This window comes from Strix uralensis, chromosome 3 (assembly GCF_047716275.1).
Source record: "Strix uralensis isolate ZFMK-TIS-50842 chromosome 3, bStrUra1, whole genome shotgun sequence".
Lineage (NCBI taxonomy): Eukaryota > Metazoa > Chordata > Aves > Strigiformes > Strigidae > Strix > Strix uralensis.
In genome coordinates, this window is record NC_133974.1 from 61,581,643 (window position 1) to 61,601,505 (window position 19,863).

Below are 19,863 nucleotides of genomic sequence, written 5' to 3' on the forward strand. Positions count from 1 at the left end.
TCAGTTGTCTCCATGAATACCCAGGTGATGAAAGACGTTTCTCTAAATACTTTGCTAGACTAATGCCCATTTTGATTCCCTGAAGCCAGTGGGAGGAGTCTGGACTGTGTTGCCTTTTGGGTAGTCTGTATGGTTATTCTCCTTAGGGCCGTGATACTTCCTAGTTAATGAATTCTTGTTGCATAAAATGTAGCAATGTTCACAACACATTTTGTTTTCATAAATGAAGTCATTGAGAGTCTCAGAGAGGAAAAATAAATTTTGTGTAGAAATGTATCAGGGAGTGAAGAAAACAATAAAACTTAAGCAGAAGAGCTAAAAATTTAGAATTTACCAGCTAAAGTAATATGGCCTTCAAATCTACAGGAGAATATCAGGAACTCCTCACATCTTAACTGACAATGACCTAAAGTCTCCAATATACTTTTAAGTACATCTCTTTTACTTCATATATGAAGAAATGTTTTCTGCACATTTTGATTTTTTTCTCTAATTTTGCTGGTTTTACTATTTCAAAAGCAAACCAAAAGGTTTATCAAACAATTTCTTGAAGATAGTATCTTTCCATTATAAAAGAGGGAAATTTAATGACTGTATTTTTGAGGATATAAATTGGTAATAATCTAGTGAACTGATTCTTGCTTTCAGATTACTGCATCAACCTGCTTTTGCTAGTCTTTGGGTGTGACGTCATTGCAAAGAGGAATATCACCTAAGCAACCCTATAATGCTAAAAAGCTTATAGCTGAAATGTGTAGAAGGAAACAGATGGGGCAGTATCTGGAAATTTTATTTGTCAGATATCGTCCATCTGTTTCTCTCCCTATCTGCATGTTTTGCAGTAATACCCATTTTTAGGAAGGCATGTCAATATAATTATACAGAATTGGTTTAATCTTCTGTTTTATTATTATTATTTAATTTTTATTTTTTACAATTCATTAACGGCTGGCAGGAAAACATAAAGCCCACACTCATGATTCAGCCAAACAATCCCCGTCTCCGTTCCATGAGAGGCAAAGTTATACTTCAGGGCAAAATTAGTAAATGTTAACTCTTCTTATTAACCAGTTCTAACAATTTTGGCAGTTTCTCACATGCAACAGACCTCCTAAATAAATGAATGATAGAGACTGTTTTTAAATGCATTCTAAAGCTGAAAGGATTATGCGTCATTGCAGAGTAAGTTCTAGGTTTTTTGTAATGAGTAGTTATTAAAATCAGTAAGTCTTTTTTGGCAGCTATCCGATTCTCCGAAAATAAGCTACAAAATGCTTTGCAACAGGTATATTATTTATGGAGAATATATAAAGGCTTTGGTTGCAAAAATTAATTATGGGCTGAGCAACTCTATTTGCTTTCTGCTTCATATTCTTAGCTAAACATAAGGTAACATAATGTTGCTGCCATCGCTCTCCAAATCGTTTCTTTCTCACAGGACCAAAATTAAAACGAAAGCCACTTAAAATAGCAGCATAGAAAGGACAGTGGCTTAAAAGGAAGTTATTAGAAGTCAAGAGAAGAAATGAGTGGCATGTACAAATGGCACATGGAATCCAATATCAGGCAAGACCATGACTCCTATCTGTTCCTTATGCATAAGTACCAATAGCGAGGTATTAATAGATGAGCATTTAGTTTTGTAAGAGTTAATAAAAACCAATGGCGGTAGGTGGGTTGGGTGCATGAGATTCAGTCTGACTTATTACAGGGGTGGTGAACAAGGCAAAATGGAGGGTTTGAAACAAAATAATCTCTGTTCTGAACTGAGCTCCATCCTGATGCTGTTTGTAGCTCATCAAACTGTAACAACTCTGCTCCTGACTCTTCAGGATGCAGTGACTGCTATTGTTGTCACCTTTCTCTTCACAGCCTTTCCTGTCAAATTATCATATTTACCCTCTCTTTATTACCTAGGCCCAGGTCTATCCTATTCTCCCACTGTTCTTTTGATTATTTTTCCTTTCTTTCCCCCTGTAATTTTACAGGATTACTTCCTGACCTGCAGTTATCTGCATCTGCTAGCATATCAGCCTTGAAACTGACAATACTCAGTGACCCCGGCAACAGAGGGGTCTCACAAGAATGGCTTTCTATCAGTGTTAGGTTCTTCTTTTTCTTCTTGTCTCCTTTGTCTATTTTGATCTTGAATTCTGTTCCCTGCTTCAATATTGATTCCTAGTCACATATCTCATTTCTTTATCCCTTGTCTGTCTTTATCTTGTGTTTTGCCAGCCCCTTCCCTAATACCTACTTTGGATGAACACAACCCTGGCACAAGGACATCTCTGGTTCCTCCTGATTTGGGTCTAAATCACAGACCATGCTTCACCTTGCCCCTAAAATGGGTTAATTCTTTGATTGTTGTGATTCACTCATTTCAACTCATCCCAAGTGCTGTATCTGATTCTTCTCTCTGTCCTTTAAACCTCTTTTTCATGTTTATTTGCTTTATCCTTTGATTACAGTCCTCTGAAGAATATAGGACAGGGTTGCACAGGTCATCAAATCCATTCCTCCTGCCTTTTGCAGGCAAGTTTGTCATGGAACTACTTTCATAAATCTTTCAAGCTCTACTTTTAAATCAATTAAATTTTCTCCCTCTGATCTCCTAACAGAAGGCTCTTTCCACACCTAATGGTTCGAAACCATCTTCCAGTTTTCCAGCCTGTACTGATTTGTATCCTGCTTATGCTCATTTCCTTTTGTGACAATTCCATCCATTAACATCCCTGATATGCTTAGAACTGACTCGCATCTTATTTTCCTAGGTTAAACAAATCAAACTCTTCTAATCTATGTGTCTAGATAAGCTCTCCATTCACCAGAGGCCTCTGCTCTGTTTAAGTCCGAATTAATTCTTCTTGAACATGAGTGATCATAATTCCATATGATATCCTAAGTGGGATGCAACAGTACAACAGTATTAATTTTCATATCTTCACTGGAATTATTTCAACTTATCTTAGGCATATGCATCCTAGGCATTACTTGTTTATTTCATAGCTGCCTCACTCTGGTGACTCAAAAATGCCTTGTGACTCACTAACTTCCACCCAGGAGTTTTGGTTATATTCTCTATTTTTAATTCTCATAAGAAACTGTTACTGTTAGTCCTTATGTGCATGACCCTGGGTCTTGTAGTATTTAGTATCTTCTAGTTACCTATACTTCAGTCATCCAGAATAAAAATTGTATAAATTTACAATGTAGATACATAAATGTATAAATTTATACATATACATTGGTCTTCCCCAATCTTACTCATTAAAAAACCCTCCCATTTTAATGCAAAGGTCATGAAAATATTAAGTGATATTGGTTCCCAGATGAACCCTTACCTGACTGTACTCACATCCTTCTTTCAGCCCAGCAGTTCTCACCTCAGTACACACTATCTTTATTGCCCCTTTAGCCGGTGCTATAGCTAAAAATCTTCATATCTGTCTCCATTTTGTCCAGCTTGTCATGGCCCTGATTGCACCTAAAGGCTCTGCAGCCTCTTCTCCCCACTCCTATGGGTTTGGCTGCCTGTGCCTGGCACAGCCATGTAAACTTGTGTCAGGCAGTGGTGACACATTTGACGTGTGAGGAAGAGCATGGAGAAACCTTGTTGGTGCCTCCCTGCATTTAAGGAGAGGGTGCTGCATTTAAGCTCAAGCCCTTGACCTCAGTCTCTGCCTGCGCTACACTGCAGCTACACCTGTGCCTCACCTTGCACCTCACTCATCCTGACCCCTATTTGCAGGCTTGCTGCCTGGCTTGACCTTAGATCTGTCTCCTCACTATGAACCTGTCTGGAGAGCTGGACTCTTGGTTGATTCTGGTTATCATCCTCAGACCTGTTCTTCCTGCATTCGGGTACTATGGGATCAGGACCTGTTGGTGAGGCCACTGTCCTGCCTACCTTGGTGTTGCCTTCATCTTCCAACTTGCCTCTGCTTTTGGAGCAGACCCCTCTTGTTGCTTCTTGACACAGCTCAACATTTTGTAGTATGAAATTATTTCCTGTGGTCCAGATGTGAAAAATGCTATTGATTTAATAAGTAGGTTATCCTTGCATATCTTGCCTCTCTGTGTCTCCAAGCTATTAAAGTTTATAGCTCTGGCGTACAGTTACAGAGATGTCAGTGTTGGCTCTGACTGGTGATTAGGTACCTGGGTATGACAACAGTGCAGCTGAACTGAAACTAGGCTGAGTTCTTACAACGCCATCTCACATTAAAGACCATGCAGGCTCAACAGCAGGAAAAGCCAATTCGAAAAAAAGGTCAGGTAAATAACATGTGTTGGGGTTAATATTGGTGTAATATTGTTATTTAGGGAAGTAGAGACCCCTACAACCAATCTGCTGTTGATCTTAATAATTCACAAGTCATTGAGATATTTTGCAGATACCTAAAAAGAGGAAAACATATTGGGACAGGGACTGAAAATGTACTAGCTTTTGGTTTTGAGACTAACAGCAACCTGAGAACCTGCAAAGGCAAGAAAGGCTGGTACATGGAAAAAACCAGCACTGACAAAAGTGAATTTGACTCCTCTTTGGATATGAATAAAAACGTTGTTAAGATAGTTTTGAACATAAAGCCAAAACTATAACCCATTTCAGCTTCGGTAAATGATGACTCCGTATCTGATCCTACTGCCCAAGATCTGATGAACCCTTCTTTACATAAAGCAGCAGAGGATCCCTCCTTCAGGTGTCACTTCTGGTTTCTACAATCTGCTTCTAGAGTATTACCTCAAACTCATCTGTAGTGCTTGCAGCTCTTGGAGCCCTGGAAAGAATTTCTCCAGCTAGGGGAGTATGCAATTCATGCTAGTATGGCTTTCATGCAGCAGCTGCCACTACGCTTGACCTAATTCCATCAGTAAATGTGTTTTTAGAATTAAACCGGTGTAGATGTAGTCAAATCCCTACCTGTAAAACTGGTACTGAATTCTCCAAGTTACAGGCATATACTTGGGGTGAAGTGGTTTTACTTTATTTGCTGTACTTAACAATTCACTCATTCCTCTTGCCTTGTAGGCCAAATTTTTGCATGAAAGGAATTGCACAGGGAGAAGGAGCCATGAGAAATTAGCAACTGTTACTGCTTATATGGAAACACTTTATGGACTAGTGACAGTGATAGAACTGTGGACAGTGTCATAAACACTGTCTCCTCTCTGTCCCTCACAGCTCACTGACTATGTACACTTCCACAACAAAGCAAATAGTTGACAAGATGAAAACTATCAAGATGAACCTTGAACTCGGGTTTCCCAGTAAGAAGTGCAGAAGGCCACTACATCATCTCTTGGCAAGAGGACTGGAGTATTTTCCATTGACTTATGAGTGACAAATGGCCGAGTTGTGTAAGAGCATTATTGTTGCCGCCCTGTACGGGGAGAGTGGTTTCTAGAAGGCCACGGACGCAACGGGCATCTGGCAAGAGGAATCCCAGCAGCAGAGCCCAGGCCATCCGGGGTGAAACCTCAGAAGTGAGCAGTGACTGTGAAGAGAAAGAACGAGTCTGCTTGGGGCAGGATGACGGCGAGAGAAACAAGCAGGCTGTGGTGCTGGATGTAGTGGTCTATTATTCGCAAAATGCCGCTTTCCTTGAATTTGGGTTTGGAGCAACAGACAAATTTACTAACAGAAAATGCTGTGGTTTGAGAGCTAAAGTAGACAATGTATCAAAGTCAGGCTTGTGCATACTTATCCCTAGCCTTGCTCAGTGTTGACTTCAGCAAGTAAAGATGTGTTTGTGTGCATACATACTGAAGTACTCATGTCGGGAAATACAATTGCTTAATCTCTATGTGAAATACAAAGAACGCTCAGTTTGAAGTGCAGTGTTACGAGATCTGGGAAGATGCAAGTCAGAAAGGGGTTGCCAGTGCGATCCTATTTTTGTGCCTTTGTGCAGACATGCTCTTTTTCTACTGGTCTATTATGTCCTTTTTCAGTATGCTTATATGCAGGCTGGAAGCCTTGCTGTTCACTTCCTTCCATGATCAAAATCGGTTATTTTTTTTTTTTTTCTTTAGGAAAACTATGCAATAGATTTTAATAAGCATTTTATTTTAATGCAATGTTAATTTTTCCTTTATGCAGCAATATGGATTTTTTCCTGTCATATGTGGCTAGCGCTGACATACTACTCCCAGACACAGCAGGGAAAACCGTATTTGGCTTATTTGCAATTCTAGTTTTTCGAACGCCTGCCCAGAAAGCTGTTTTTTTTTTTTTTTTTTTTCTTTTTTTTTTTTTCTCCACACTACGGGTATTTTTCTCTCTCTCGGATAGCTCGATAAACGTTCCGTTTCTGCACTGCCAGAGGTCTCCGGGGAGGCTCGGCGTCTCTCCGACCCCCGGGGACCCTCCCCAGCCCAGGGGCCGGTGGCCGGCGCGAGCGGCCGTGAGGCGGGCACGTGCCGCCCGCCTCGCCTCGTGCGACCGGCGGCCCAGCGGCGGCCCGTGGGCTCCACCGGCGCTCCCCGGCCCTCCCCGGAGAGGGGCCTCGGCGGCTCCCGGCCGCAGCCGCGGGCCCCCTCCTTCGGCCGCAGCTCCCGGCCCCGCCGCCCCTCAGGCTCTCGCACCTCGCCCGCCCGCGGAGCCGCGGCGCGGCCCGGCGGGGCGGAGAGCGGCGGGGCGGGGGTGTGTCCTGCTGCCGGCCCGGGGCAGCGGGGTCTGGTCTCCTCTCCTCTCTCGGGCGGTGGCGGCTCACTCGCCTCTCTGGGCCGGGGCGGGACGAGCCAGCAGCTGGGCTGCCCGGGAGCCATGGCGGGGGGAAGCTTGACACTCCTCCTGCTCCTGGCGGCGCTCGGCAGCCGAGGCCAGCCGCCGCCGCCGCCGCCGCAAAGAGGTACAGGGGAGCGGGGAGCCCGTGCCTCACACCCCCACCCCAACCCCCCCGGCCGGGCCGGCGGAGGACGTAGAGGGGGAGGCGACCTTGCCACCGGCTCGGGAGTCCTTGTGGTGACGGGAGGGTCGGCGGGGCAGGGACCGAGCGTGACAAGTAACCCCCAGCCTGCGGAGGGGGCTTGGCGCGGGGAGTGCTGCCGGGGCACCGCCGCCGGTGCCTCGGCCCGGCCGAGGAGGGCAGGCTGCCGTGGCGCCGGGCGCGCAGCCCTCGGCCGGGGCCGCCGGCGCCTACCCCGCCGAGCGGCGGCCGCCCCGCCGGCGCGCCCGCGTAACGCCCTTCCCCGGTAACTCTGCCCTGCGTTAACGCCCTTCCCCGGTAACTCTGCCCCGCGTAACGCTCTGCCCCGTTAACTCTGCCCCACGCTTTTGTGAAGAGGCAGCGTCACCGTCCAGAGCCTGGCTGAGCGCGACTGAGCACGGAGGGGCAAATCGTACTTCTCGCTGTTTAGGAACGGCCGGACGACGTGTCCCGGTCCCCGAAGCACCCGCAGTCTTTCGAGGCCACCCTGGCGGCAGCCGCTCCCCGCGCTGTGCCCGCCGGCTGGCGTCTCGTGGTGAGGGGAAGCTCGGTGGCTGCAGTGGACCCGCTGCGGGCTGCTCGGGCTGCTGGTGCCTACGGGGTCAGTTTGATGCACTTAGGCAGTAACAAAGCTTTCCTCCGTGTTCAGAACTAACCACGACTGCAATGGGAACAGAATCAGGCGTATCCTGCACGAGAAGTCGGTGTCTTACACATAGTCTTCCATTGTGTAGTGTTTAGATGTTTTGACGCTAAGGGTTTTTTGTTTGTTTGCTTTTTCAGCTAGTGTTACGTGGAAAGATCAAAAAGAGTGATGTACAGATCCGGGAGAAATAAACTTTATTAAATTTACCAGCTCTCATCGGAAATCCTTAAAACCATTCTTCAGCTCACAGTATCCCCTCTGGTGCCTGCATTTGCTGCTCTTTACATTTTTAGCCCTGCTAAAAAGAATTCAGTAAGGAGATACCACGGTGTGGTTAAAATAAAGCTAATGAAAGTCTCTGGAAAAACAGCTATCTTCTATTTGACCTTGATGTCACGCTCTAGGCTGACACTTTGGATTAGGAATTTTTAGGGTTTAGGGCTTACTTTGGAAAACGTGATGCACTGTCATTTGATGGAAAAAGTGTCTCAAGCAGCTGACTCCTTAATACTAATTTTACCATGTGAGGATAAACGACAGTTGATCAAGTGTCTGTGTAGATAAAAATTCGTCCAGAATTAGACTGTGTTTAGATGATGACTTATTGGTAAACATTGAAGACTGAGATTTTTAAATTAGAGCATTTAAGTTATAGTACATCATGCATTTTCCTCTTGCCTTTTTTTTTTTCCCCTTTTCTCTTTTCCCTTGCCAGCTAATTCATTTTTCAGCTAGAAAAATACTGATTTGGCATTTCTTTTAATATTCTCTCTCTCACACACACAGACTTGGAGAATGTCCTTTTCTTTATGCAGTACCTTGGATTTTTTTAACCTCTGCAGGGAAGGAATATGATGATTATTTTCCTTTTAAATTACAAGTGGGTGTCCTGGGCATTCATCTGCTGCATTGTTGGTATTATGTTATAACTGAGTTCTGGTAATTCAGTGAGGAGCACTAAGACTTTTAATTAAATGTTAGTAAGGTGATGGTGGGACCTTCTAAAATTCACAGTTGAATTCAAGTGCTGGCCTGCCAAATTTTTAAGCCATTTGCTGTCTTCTAAATTTCTTTCTTAAGATCTGTTACAGCTGCTAGGAGGTGCTAGCACTATGTAGATATCACTGTGTTGCCCAGTCAAAGAAGTAATAAAGCCCTCTCTAATGCAGAAAGTTTGAAAAGTCTGACTTCACTGAAGTCCTGGGGGATTTTTAACATGTACAAGAACGTTAGAAGACCCATAGTTTATACCTTTAGACTTACCCTTGTTTTTCCACTTAATAGTTACTTGGTAATAATCATAACGTTGGATGGTAAGTATTGCTCTCTAATTGTTAGCACCAGTCGGATGTCTGCGGAGAAAATTATGTAACAGAGCTGCAATGCTTTGAAAAACAGTATTTGAGACATCACAATGAATTCCCATGTTGTTTTTTAGAACAGAACAGTTCAAGAACATTGTGCACCTCAAAGATGAGAACAGTCTGTAATTCTGGGGCTTTTTTGGTTTTGCTTGTTTTTTTGGTTTTTTTTTTTTTTTTTTTAATTATTTTTTTATTTTGAAGTTGGTAGAAGATTTACTGTGGTCAGAAACCTGGAGTTAATTTTAAGGGTTTTTTTTTGTTCAGCTACACATGTTGTTTGTTCTTGTGTTGTTTGAACATTAAGTAGTCATGTAGAATTTCTCTTAAAATGGAAGAATGAGAAGCAGAAAGGCAAGTGCATTCTATAACAGTGTTTCTTAAAGGTATGCCTAAGTTGCGGTTAAGGCAAACTTGCTGAAGTGCTATATAGTGTTCCTTTTGAATCTTGAATCTTGGTTCATCCACTTTCCTGTGGAATGTGCGAGAAACAAAATAGTAGTAGTTTAGAAAGGAATAAAAAACTTGCTTTTGATCTCAGAGAATTAATTCTTTTATTAAAAGGTCTAAGTATCTATCATGGGAGAGAACTGAAGCTATATATCTGTGAAAGGTGTGAATAGTAGGGACAGGGCTAAGGAACATACACTGCAGAGGAACTTGATCTGTGGTATCAGCTGCTGACATCAGTGGAGATGACTCCTGGAGTACAGGTGTTTCTCAGCACCTCACAAATCGGAAGTGTAACTTGACTCCGAGGTGATGTATATAGGATGCTTATAAAGTCAAGTGAAATTTGTCACTCAAAAGAGAAATGAGGGGTGAATGTCAGCCTAGCGTTAGCAGAATATGACTGGTGCCAGTCTGTTAGGCAATGGATGGTGGCAGGTTGGTCAATATTTTTAAGTCTGTCTGTAGGTGTAGGTTTTTTTAAACGAGTTTTCAGAGTTTAGTTCAAAACTGTTCTCTCTGTGTTATCTCATGGAAATGAGGAGTTACAGGATTCCTTCCCACATACATACATGTGTGCATATTGTACACTTTACTCTGAAAAGTCAAGAGAGAACGCTAATGGGACATTTCACATATTAAGATTGAAGAATGTTGTGTGGACTTAGATTCTCTGTTTCTGGAGACAAAAAACCAGATGCTTTGTTAATGTAATCTGTTTAAGGAAAAGTCAAGTTTCCTATTTCTTTATAGGGACCTCTTTGGAGTAAGGTCAGTTTTCAAAAATGAGCAATCCTCCCCTGCTTTAATCTTGATATAGAGAGCATTCCCATCATGGTTGATGGCATTTAACCATTCAAAACATTCTGCTGACTTTATTTGGAGAATGGTGCTTGTAAATTATTTAGCTGGTATTGGAAAGAATAATATTGGTAAGTTTACATTCTGCTTTCCTGAGCGAACAAGGCTTAGGCGATTGCTCTGTTTATCAGCTTGTGCTCACCTAAATAAATTTTGAAGCTGTTACCCAATATTAACCAAAGTTGAAAGCAATGTAGAAATCTTTAAGGTAATCACTGGAAATCAATGGCTATTTGGGAGAAAGATCCCCAAAGTACTTTCTCTTCTGCGAGAGGAAAGGTAGAATTTAGCCATTATCTAATCCATTCAGTCTGGTTAGTCAACATATGTAGGGCTCTGGCTTCAAGAATGTGACAGAGAATATGTTGGTTGTGGAGGGTAGACGTCTTACATTGTGCAAAATTCTGTGTATATTTAAAAAAACCCAGGAGTTATTTAATCAAATTTCAGGATTTTGTAACAGGTAACAAGCCTTGTTCACTGAAGGTATACTGCATTCTATGCATATTCTTTTCACATTCATGTGCTACTGACTGTTTTTGCAGATAAGCTTTTGGTGATCCGGAAATTAGGATTTTTGTTTATTTTTATTATTTTTTTAAATATATGTATACAGACCGATATTGATCACTTCCAGAAACTCTCTTAGATGTATTTAGTGCTGCCTGATCAATAGCAGTTAACCAGCCTCAAAATTTGGGAGATACTGCTCTGAAAAATATGTTGTGATTGCTCGTGGCTTTTTAATTCAAACTTGTCCATTTTGTTGTCTTGTAGTTTAATAACTGGTTCAGAAAGTGAAAGCAGACGGTATTAATACGTGTTGCAGGTTTAGAATGTGAGAAAGAAAACCATAGTAATTAAGGGCTGATGACTAAGGTGTTAGAAATAGGTAGAATTGCCCAGACTGACTGGAGACATGAATTTATGTGTTTTTTGTGTACATGCTTTAACTTGAAATAACTACAGCCAAACTGAATGAGGTAGGTCTTGTACAAGAATGCATGAATTTCTCCGAGCAACAAATAGAAACAGAAGATGCACTTTATGTTTAAACCCATTATTATTAATTTGTCCTCCTACAAGTTTTTTACAAGTGTCATTCTTATTAGTCTTGAAATATTAAAGTCAGAACAGTGGTTCCTTAACCTGTTCCAAAAATCTGCTTTAAAATAATACAGCAAACAGTCATTTTTAATTAATTCAGGCTGGAGGAAGGAATCCACCCACACATGTTCTAATTCCTTATCCAGCTACTTGGACTGACAGATTTTGGAGATTATAGTATTTTGGAATAAGAGGCAGCATAAATTCCTGGTGCAGGGTTGCTTTTTCTTTTTTTTTTTTTTAACTTTTCCCCCTGAAGTCCAGGCTCCTTATATTTGTAGGTCAGGAATGGTGATAGGACAGAAAATACATGCAAATGTGAACCAGTGTGCATACTTGATTATCTCCTTTTCTTTACCAACTTTTTTCTTAGATAATAAGCCCTTAATTACTGGGTATTTTTTCCTGAGTGAGAGAGTTCTGTCTAGAATATCTGAGAGCTTATATCTCTCACACTAACAACTCAGGCCCCACTAACAACAATATAGACCAAATCTTGCTTACGGTTGTAAAATGCAAATATGTTATGTTTGCTGAATTTATATATTGACTCCATCCATGTCTGTGAAACAGGAAAGGGAATTTCTTGATGCTTGCCATTAAAGCTAGTTCATGAGCTGGCTCCTGCTAATGACTACTACATGTTATTTATTTTCTTGTACTGGCTACTGTAGTTGATAGCTGATTCCTAGTTCCCTGCTTTTCCACAGTCTTGATGTTCTCAATCTCAAAATGTAGATAAGAGAGGTACTGAACAAAATGGCAGTGATTTTGGACTACTCTGTACCATGGATAAGGTAGAGATTAGACCTTTCTTGGGTTTTTTTTAAACATTTTTTTACGATTTATTTTGATTAAAAAAATGATAAGGTTTCCAGTAAAAGTAACTTGAATTTGTGTGATTTTTGTTCTGAGAAATAACAAAGATCTCTCAGGATTCTTGCAAAATTCAAACCAAATAGCTGTTAATACCCTAATTTTTTTCAGCAGTTCAGTCTCCATTTGTTACACCTTAGCATCACAAGGATTTTGCTAGGACGCTGGTCCCTGCCAGATTCCTCTAGCAGACATTATCTTTGAATCAGACCTTGTAATAACATTAGACTGTAAAGCAGCTGTAGCAGTATTGTGCCAGGGAACTCTTGTGAAACCTCAGGAAGAGTAATGAACATTCCTGCAGAGTGGATTATCCAAATATCATTGCAATGCCTTGTTCTGTCCCAACTGACCTGTGTATCTACTACTGTCATGATTCATGGATTTAAGATGTAATAAAAAAAACAATTGCCAAACAGTGAACAAAATAGGATTTTAAGAAATTATTTTATAGCTATATCAATTTTTGTTTAATGGCAGGTGACTATATCTTGTTTTTCTTCACCTACGCCAGTGAGTGGGGGCAGTCTTTGAGATCAGTTAGAAAGAATCAGAAGAATTCTTCAGAAAAGTTCAGAAAATGCCTCTAAACATACTGTGTCTTTCCCACTGCTACAGGAAAATGGAGCAAAGCTGGGGGTTGGCAGTCAGGAACTTAGAGGTGGAAGAAAAAGAAATCAGAAGCACTGTTTTTCTTGCACACTTCCAGTGAGAGTTGATTTAGGATTTAATTTGGTTTTCTACATATACACCAGCTCCTCAGATGAACTCTGAGAGTTTTAGATGCCACTCAGGCTACCGTTAGGTTTCGATGGGTGATGCTGAACATGGCAGTGTATTCCTCTGTTTATGCTAGCTGCTTGACAGCCTGGAATCCTGTTCCACAGAAATAAGTGGATAATCTCTATTATAGGGAAATCCATTATATATTAACTTTCCTGACGTATATCCTGCACTGACAATGCAGAATTACTGCTATACATTTGTTGCTGAATAACTTTTAGGCTGGGAGAAAGAATAAATAAATAGCATTATTTGTACGTATTACTATGTTTCTAAATATGTATGATAAAATACTGTGTTGCAGTGATACCTATTTTTGCATTTTCTAAACCTGCCTGCAGTGGTAGGTAATATGAATAGTCTGGATTTCTCTGAAAGCCAGAGAGCTCTATGAAACAAGAAGTAGTCCATGCCTTTTAAAGAATGCAAAATAACGTAAATAAAACATAGAGGGCTTTTAAATTTTATATTTGAAACCACCAGGAATAGAACGTGAATATTTGTGCAAATCCCAGAGCTGGTGATTTGAGTGTGATGCAGTTGCACATCCGATTTAGTTGTGTGAATTACGCATGCATTTTTTTGTAGTGGCAACAAAAGGGTGGTTGCAGAGCATCAGAAGTACACTTTATGTGTTTAACCTTGAGCCATCATTGACAATAGTGAATTTGTTAACGTTACCTGAAAGAATAAATTCTTGGTATTATTTCATCCCTGTGGATAATTTTTTGGTCACCTTTTATGACAATTGTAGAAAAACCCCAACTGTGAATGTAAGAACTTCCATACGCTGTACATGGCATAAAACAGAGTACGTTTCTCATTGGCTTTTGATTTTGGTATAATTGGAGAATATTTTATATTAATCATTCCTTTTTAAAGAAGAATGAGCCCTCACACAAAAAGGTTTTCTTTACCATGGGGAGAAACAAAATATTTAAAAATATATTTGTAATATGCACACCGAATTCTTCTCATAAGCACAGTGTCTTTCTACAGCTGGGCACTGCCGTTTAAATTGGTACCATTGTATTAAGGTTGTGTGTTGTGTGGGTTTAGGGTCTGTGTAAGTGTGCTTCTCCCTCCCAGTCACTTTTGGTATGCTTATATAGTAAATATGGCAAATATTTTCTAAATTCAGAGTAGGTGGGAAGCTTTTACATGCATACCCTATAATTATTGATTATGCATGCAGCTTCAGTTTCCTCCCCCAGCTGCAGCTTTGACGTGGAGAATAAGGCAGTCGTTTGCCAGCAAAGTTAATAGTTAAATGCTTGTATCACTTCATAACTTGTTAACTAGAGGGAAAAATGTACTGAGCCTGCTTGCCATATTGGTAGGAGTTATTTAAAAGTGACATTGAAGCTCATAGTTTAATTGCTGAAATAACTTTTGTGGCATAGAAAAGCGATGGGAAAACCAGCAACAATAACAACAACAATAATCATCATCATCATCAAGAGCTTGAGTCACTTCTTGGGGACATCAGACACTGTCCCAGAACGATAAAGTGGAACTCAAGTTGTTACACTGAGTCATTTGTCTATTCATTGAAAATACACCTTCTCCTTTGGTCAGTTTTGTTACTCTAATTATTTAACTTCTGGCTGTCCTTCTTAGATGATAATACCTGAAGGGATCAATGGATGCAGCTGTGTTCTAATGTATTGGTTCTTCACAGTACTAACATATCTGTGGCTGTTTGTACAGTACTTCACATCTACTTATAGTATCTATTTGTCCCAAAATATCTATTTAAAACTTCTGTGATTCACCTGTTTTGCTGGTCTGCTTCTTGCCTTCACCCGTTGTCTTTCATCTTGATTAAGTCCCGTAATATAACTCAAAATAATAAAATTACATGTATGCCACTAGTAAGAGAGAGAACAGTACTTGGTTTAGTATGTTACTTTGGACAGAGAGTAAAACTGCATGTGTAATTCTTGGAACAGTGTTTCTATGTTTTTCATTATCTATACAAAATCGGCATTTTAGTCATTTGTGGCTTTTAATTGACCACATGGCTTATGGATACATGTGCAGTTTGACAGTGCTCATCTTAAAAACATTGCTTGAGGAACATAAGGTACTTTTTTAGGGGAAAAGTTTGGGAGAGAAGGCTATTTATGTCTGTCTGTAAGAATGAAAATAAAAATAGATATTCTGTGAGATGACTGCTAATAAACTAATTGTTTCAGGAATTAACCTTTGCTGTTATTAAGCTTTGTCTTTGTATTACAGGCTCTTTAGGTTTAAAATAGAAGTGCCACATATACAGAAGGTGATATGGTGCTGGATCACGTGTATAAAGTAGTTCAAGAGAAAAATTGTGATGATGAGCAAACTAATGAAAGATACACAGTAATTTCAGACAGCTAATGCCCTCAGGGTTTTGATCTAAACAGCAGATACGGGAGGGTAGAAACACTGATTTCTTAAGTTATCTACTCTGGGTATAGGATTTGTTGTTGGCATGAAAATGTTTGTGGAATCAGCTTAGATTGGTTAAGGCTGATGAGTGGTATCAGCTCAGTAGCTCTAGGGGAAATAGGTATTTGAATCTGAGATTTATGGAAGGATGTAAAGAACTTGGTGTGAAAGTGCTGGTAGAGTAACGACATTATATAACTGATTGTTGAACAGGTTATGTGAACAGCCTTATTGGAGGGGAAATGGAAGCTGGCAAATATGATGCTAATATTTAAAAAGGCCTCATACGCTGAACTTGTAACTATAGTTTTAGAACTGAACACAGTTGTAGACATGATAAAGAATAGAATTAGTAAATACATGGATAAATATGTTGTCCTTGCAAGAGCCAGAGTGGCTTTTGCATATTATGTGGATAAGCCTTCAAAGAATTTGTTTTAGACATATTAGTAAGGGCTATTATAGTAGCCTGGGATTTTCAGAAGAGCATTTGAGAATATGCCTGAGTATCTTAAACTATGGTATCACAGAAAAAAAGGGAAGAACTCAATTTATGGAAGAATTCACAAAGGTTTTGACAAGTTATATGCCTGGCTAGGATGGAATTAGTCTTAAATTGAACTGATAGATATGAACATTAGTTATATTGGAAGCTCTTCAGTAATTTGTTTTAATACTAGTACTGGTGTGCAGAGCCTCTGTCCTTCAATTAACGTGAGAAAATGCAACATTCAGTTAAACAGTGTACAGCCAGTTTCTTACGGCTCAGTTATTAAGGATCCAGTAAGTAGCAGGTGTTCTGCCTTATCCAACTGTAAACTGCTATGAGTCCTCAGGAATTCCAGTTCTACAGACAATCATTTATAGACCCATCACTTTTCATGCGAATCTCTCCATCTCTATGGAATATGGGATAATCTGTAGGCAGTCTGCTTTAAAAATGGTGAAATCTGTTGCAGCTCCAGTGTAGACTCTGCTTTTAATTTTCTACCTCAGTTCTATGCATTTGTGAAACAAACCAGTTGCACATTTCTCATGCAAGAAATTCTCATTGTCTCACTTTTCCCTCAGTTGTAAATATTTTCATACGAAGACTTATGCCAAAGAATCACAGCACAGAAAATACCACTGCACAGGCAGTTTGAACAAGTTAGGAAAAGTCAGGCTTGAACAGTTTGGATATAAGTTGTTGCCCTAGCTTGTTGGTAAATGCAAAGTGAAAACAACCACTACTGTAACGTGCATAAGGTGGACTTTAACTACTACCTATCTTCCTCTGTTATTACAAGTCTTTATTTATGTTTTTATGTTTATCTATGTTCAGGAAGTTACGATGTCATAGGAATAACTGAAACATGGTGGGACAACTCACATGCCTGGAGGATGGCGATGGATAGGCTGTTTCGTAAAGATAGTCAGGGAAAAGAAGAGGTGGAGGAGTCATGCTCTATGTTAAGGAGAACCTTGAATGTATAGAAGTCAACTGCGGCAATTGTGGAAGCCCTACTGAATGCCTCTGGGTCAAGATCAGAGGGGTCGTCTCCAAGGCGGATCTTACAGTAGGCACGTGCTACTGACCTCCAAACCAAGATGATAAGGCCAATGAGCAATAATTGGGTCACTTCAGCAAACTTTGGATCAACAGAACCTGGTTCTTATAGGTGACTTCAACTACCCAGACATCTCTTGGAAGAAAAATACAGCAGCTCACATATCATCCATGAGGTTCTTGGAATGCGTAGAGGACTGCTTCCTCATGTGCCAGCCAGGAATGAGTCACTGTTGGACTTGCTACTCACAAACCAAGAAAACCTGCTTTGCAATATCATGTCAGTTAGTGATAGCCTTGGCTGCAATGATCACAACATTGTGGAGTTTGGGATCCTGCTGAGCATGCTGATGGTTAGTGCTAAGACAAAAGTTTTAGATTTTAGAAGAGCAAACTTCAGCTCAGAGCTCAGTTGGGAGGGATTCTGTGGGAAGCTTCCATGGAGGATAAAGGAGCTAGCGACTGCTGGGAGTTTTTCAAGAACTCTCTCCTGGAAGCACAAAACCAGTTCATCCTCTTTAAAGGTAGGGGAAGTAGGTGGAGCAGGAGACCCCCTTGACTTAACTGCGAGCTTCTGAGTCTGCTCAAAACCAAAAGAGAAGCATACCAGAGATGGAAAAGTGGACTAATACCCATTGAGAACTACAAGGGTATTGCCAGGGCATGCAGAGATGCAGTTAGAAAAGCAAAAGCTCAGCTTGAATTGAAATTGGCCAGAGATGTCAAAAACTACAAGAAACGGTTCTTCAGATATGTAAACAACAAGGAGAAACAGAAGGAAAATATTGGCCTGCTGTTAAACAGAATAGGTGAATTAGTCACCAGCAGTGCTGAATAGGCAGATTTTCTCATGACTTTCTTCACCTCTGTCTTTTCCAGCACTGTTGGGCCCAAGGCCTTGGGAACAAAAACCCGGGTCAATGCAAACACAGAGCCACTGTCAGTGAAGGAAGAGTTGGTATGTGAGCTATTACAGGAGCTTGACCCCTACAAATTGATGGGTCTTGACATTATCCACCTGAGGGTGTTAAGAGAGCTGGCTGATTTCATTGCAAGGCTGCTCTCCATAATCTTTGAGAAATCATGGAGATTGGGGGACATCCCAGAAGACTGGAAGAAGGGTAATGTCACCCCCATGTACAAGAGGGGCTTAAAGGAGGATCCAGGAAATTACAGGCCCATCAGTCTTACTTCAGTTCCTGGGAAGGTCATGGAATGAATCCTCCTGGGGGCTATCACAAGTCAAGTGAGGCACGTGACTGGGAAAAGCCAATGTGGATTCATGAAGGACAAATCATGCTTGAAAAACATGATTGCTTTCTATGACAAAGTAACCTGCTTGATTGATGTGGGGCGAGTGGTAGACACTGTCTACCTGGATTCTCCAAGGCTTGCCATATGGCTACCAACAGCATCCTAGAGAAACCAATGCATTGCAGTCTAGACAAGTGGTCTGTGTGGTGGGTGGGGAGCTGGCTGACAGGCTGCACCCAGAGGTTGGTGGTAAATAGCTCTTCTTTCTAACTGGAAACCTGTCACAAGTGGGGTCCCCCAGGGATTGATATTGGGCCCAACACTGTTTAATACCTTCATAAGTGATCTGGATCATGGGATCAGGTGTACCCTGATGAAGTTTGCTGAGGATACCAAACTGAGCAGCCTTGAAAGGGAGACCCACCTGGATAGGCTGGAAGAGTGGGCTAACAAAAACCTCATGAAGTTCAACAAGGGCAAGTGTCAGGTCTTGCACCTGGGAAAACATAATCCAGGAATTATGTTTCCCACAGACAGGGATCTAGCTGACAGGAGAGCAGCTCTGTGGAAAGGGACCTGGGGGTCCTTGTGGACAACACACTCAACATGAGTGAACAGTGTGCGGCAGTGACAAGGAAAGCCACCAGGATGCTGGGTTGCATCAACAAGGGCACCAGCAGCAGAGATAAAGAAGTCATTATGCCACTCTACTCAGCGCTTGTCAGGCTGCACCTGGAATACTGTGTTCAGTTTTGGTCCCTGGTATACAAAAAAGATGTGGACAGGCTGGAGAGGGACCAGAGAAGGGCCACAAATATGATCAAAGGACTGGGAAGCCTGCATATGAGGAAGAGCTGAGAGAATTTGATTTGTTTAGCCTTGAGAAGGCTTAGGGGAGACCTTATCACCATGTTCCAGTATTTAAAAGGTGGCTACAAAGAAGATGGAGACTCCCTTTTTACAAGGAGTCACATGGAAAAGATGAGGGGTAATGGGTACAAGTTAACTCCTGGGGAGATTCCAACTGGACATGAGAAAAATTTTTCACAATGAGAACAATCAGCCAGTGGAATAATCTCCCCAGGGAAGTGGTGGATTCCTTAACATTGGACACTTTTAAGACTCGGCTGAAGAGGGTGCTGGGCTGTCTTGTCTAGAGCATGCTTTTGCCAGAAAGGTTGGACCAGATGATTCTTGGCGTCCCTTCCAACCTGGTATTCTATGATTCTCTGATTTTCTGTTCCTGTTATGACAACAGAGAGTTTTCTCTGAGTAACTGTTGCATGGGCTATCAGTTTTGTGCAGAAGAAGCTGAATGGCTGAGTAGTGGTGTGCCTAAGATTACTTGACAGACACCCAGGGTCAAATGTGACTGGAGCATTTCTACTGCTCAGGTACATAACTTTGAACATAGTGTGTGAAGGGCACTTGTTTTAGGCTCTACTTGTCCCATAGAATAGAGTTCTTTCTAGGAATTGGAGGGAATTTTGGCTCACTATGAAAATAAGTACTTCCAATTAATTGAAAATTCATTGATGGATTAATCTATTAATTGATCTAAGTACATCTGTAATATAACGTTTAGTTTCAAAATGAGTCAACATTATTAAGACA

General features: G+C 41.2%; 1 protein-coding gene across 4 annotated transcripts in view; it reads left to right on the forward strand.

Moving 5' to 3' along the window:
• The first annotated feature begins 6,743 nt into the window (after positions 1–6,743).
• LAMA2 (laminin subunit alpha 2) overlaps positions 6,744–19,863 on the forward strand; it is a 391,575-nt gene continuing 378,455 nt past the window's right edge. For all 4 annotated transcript variants that reach the window (XM_074862478.1, XM_074862479.1, XM_074862480.1 and 1 more), the window contains exon 1: positions 6,744–6,854. In XM_074862478.1, the coding sequence (XP_074718579.1) occupies positions 6,770–6,854 (85 nt within the window). In that variant the 5' untranslated portion in view covers positions 6,744–6,769. The remainder of the gene's footprint in view (positions 6,855–19,863) is intronic.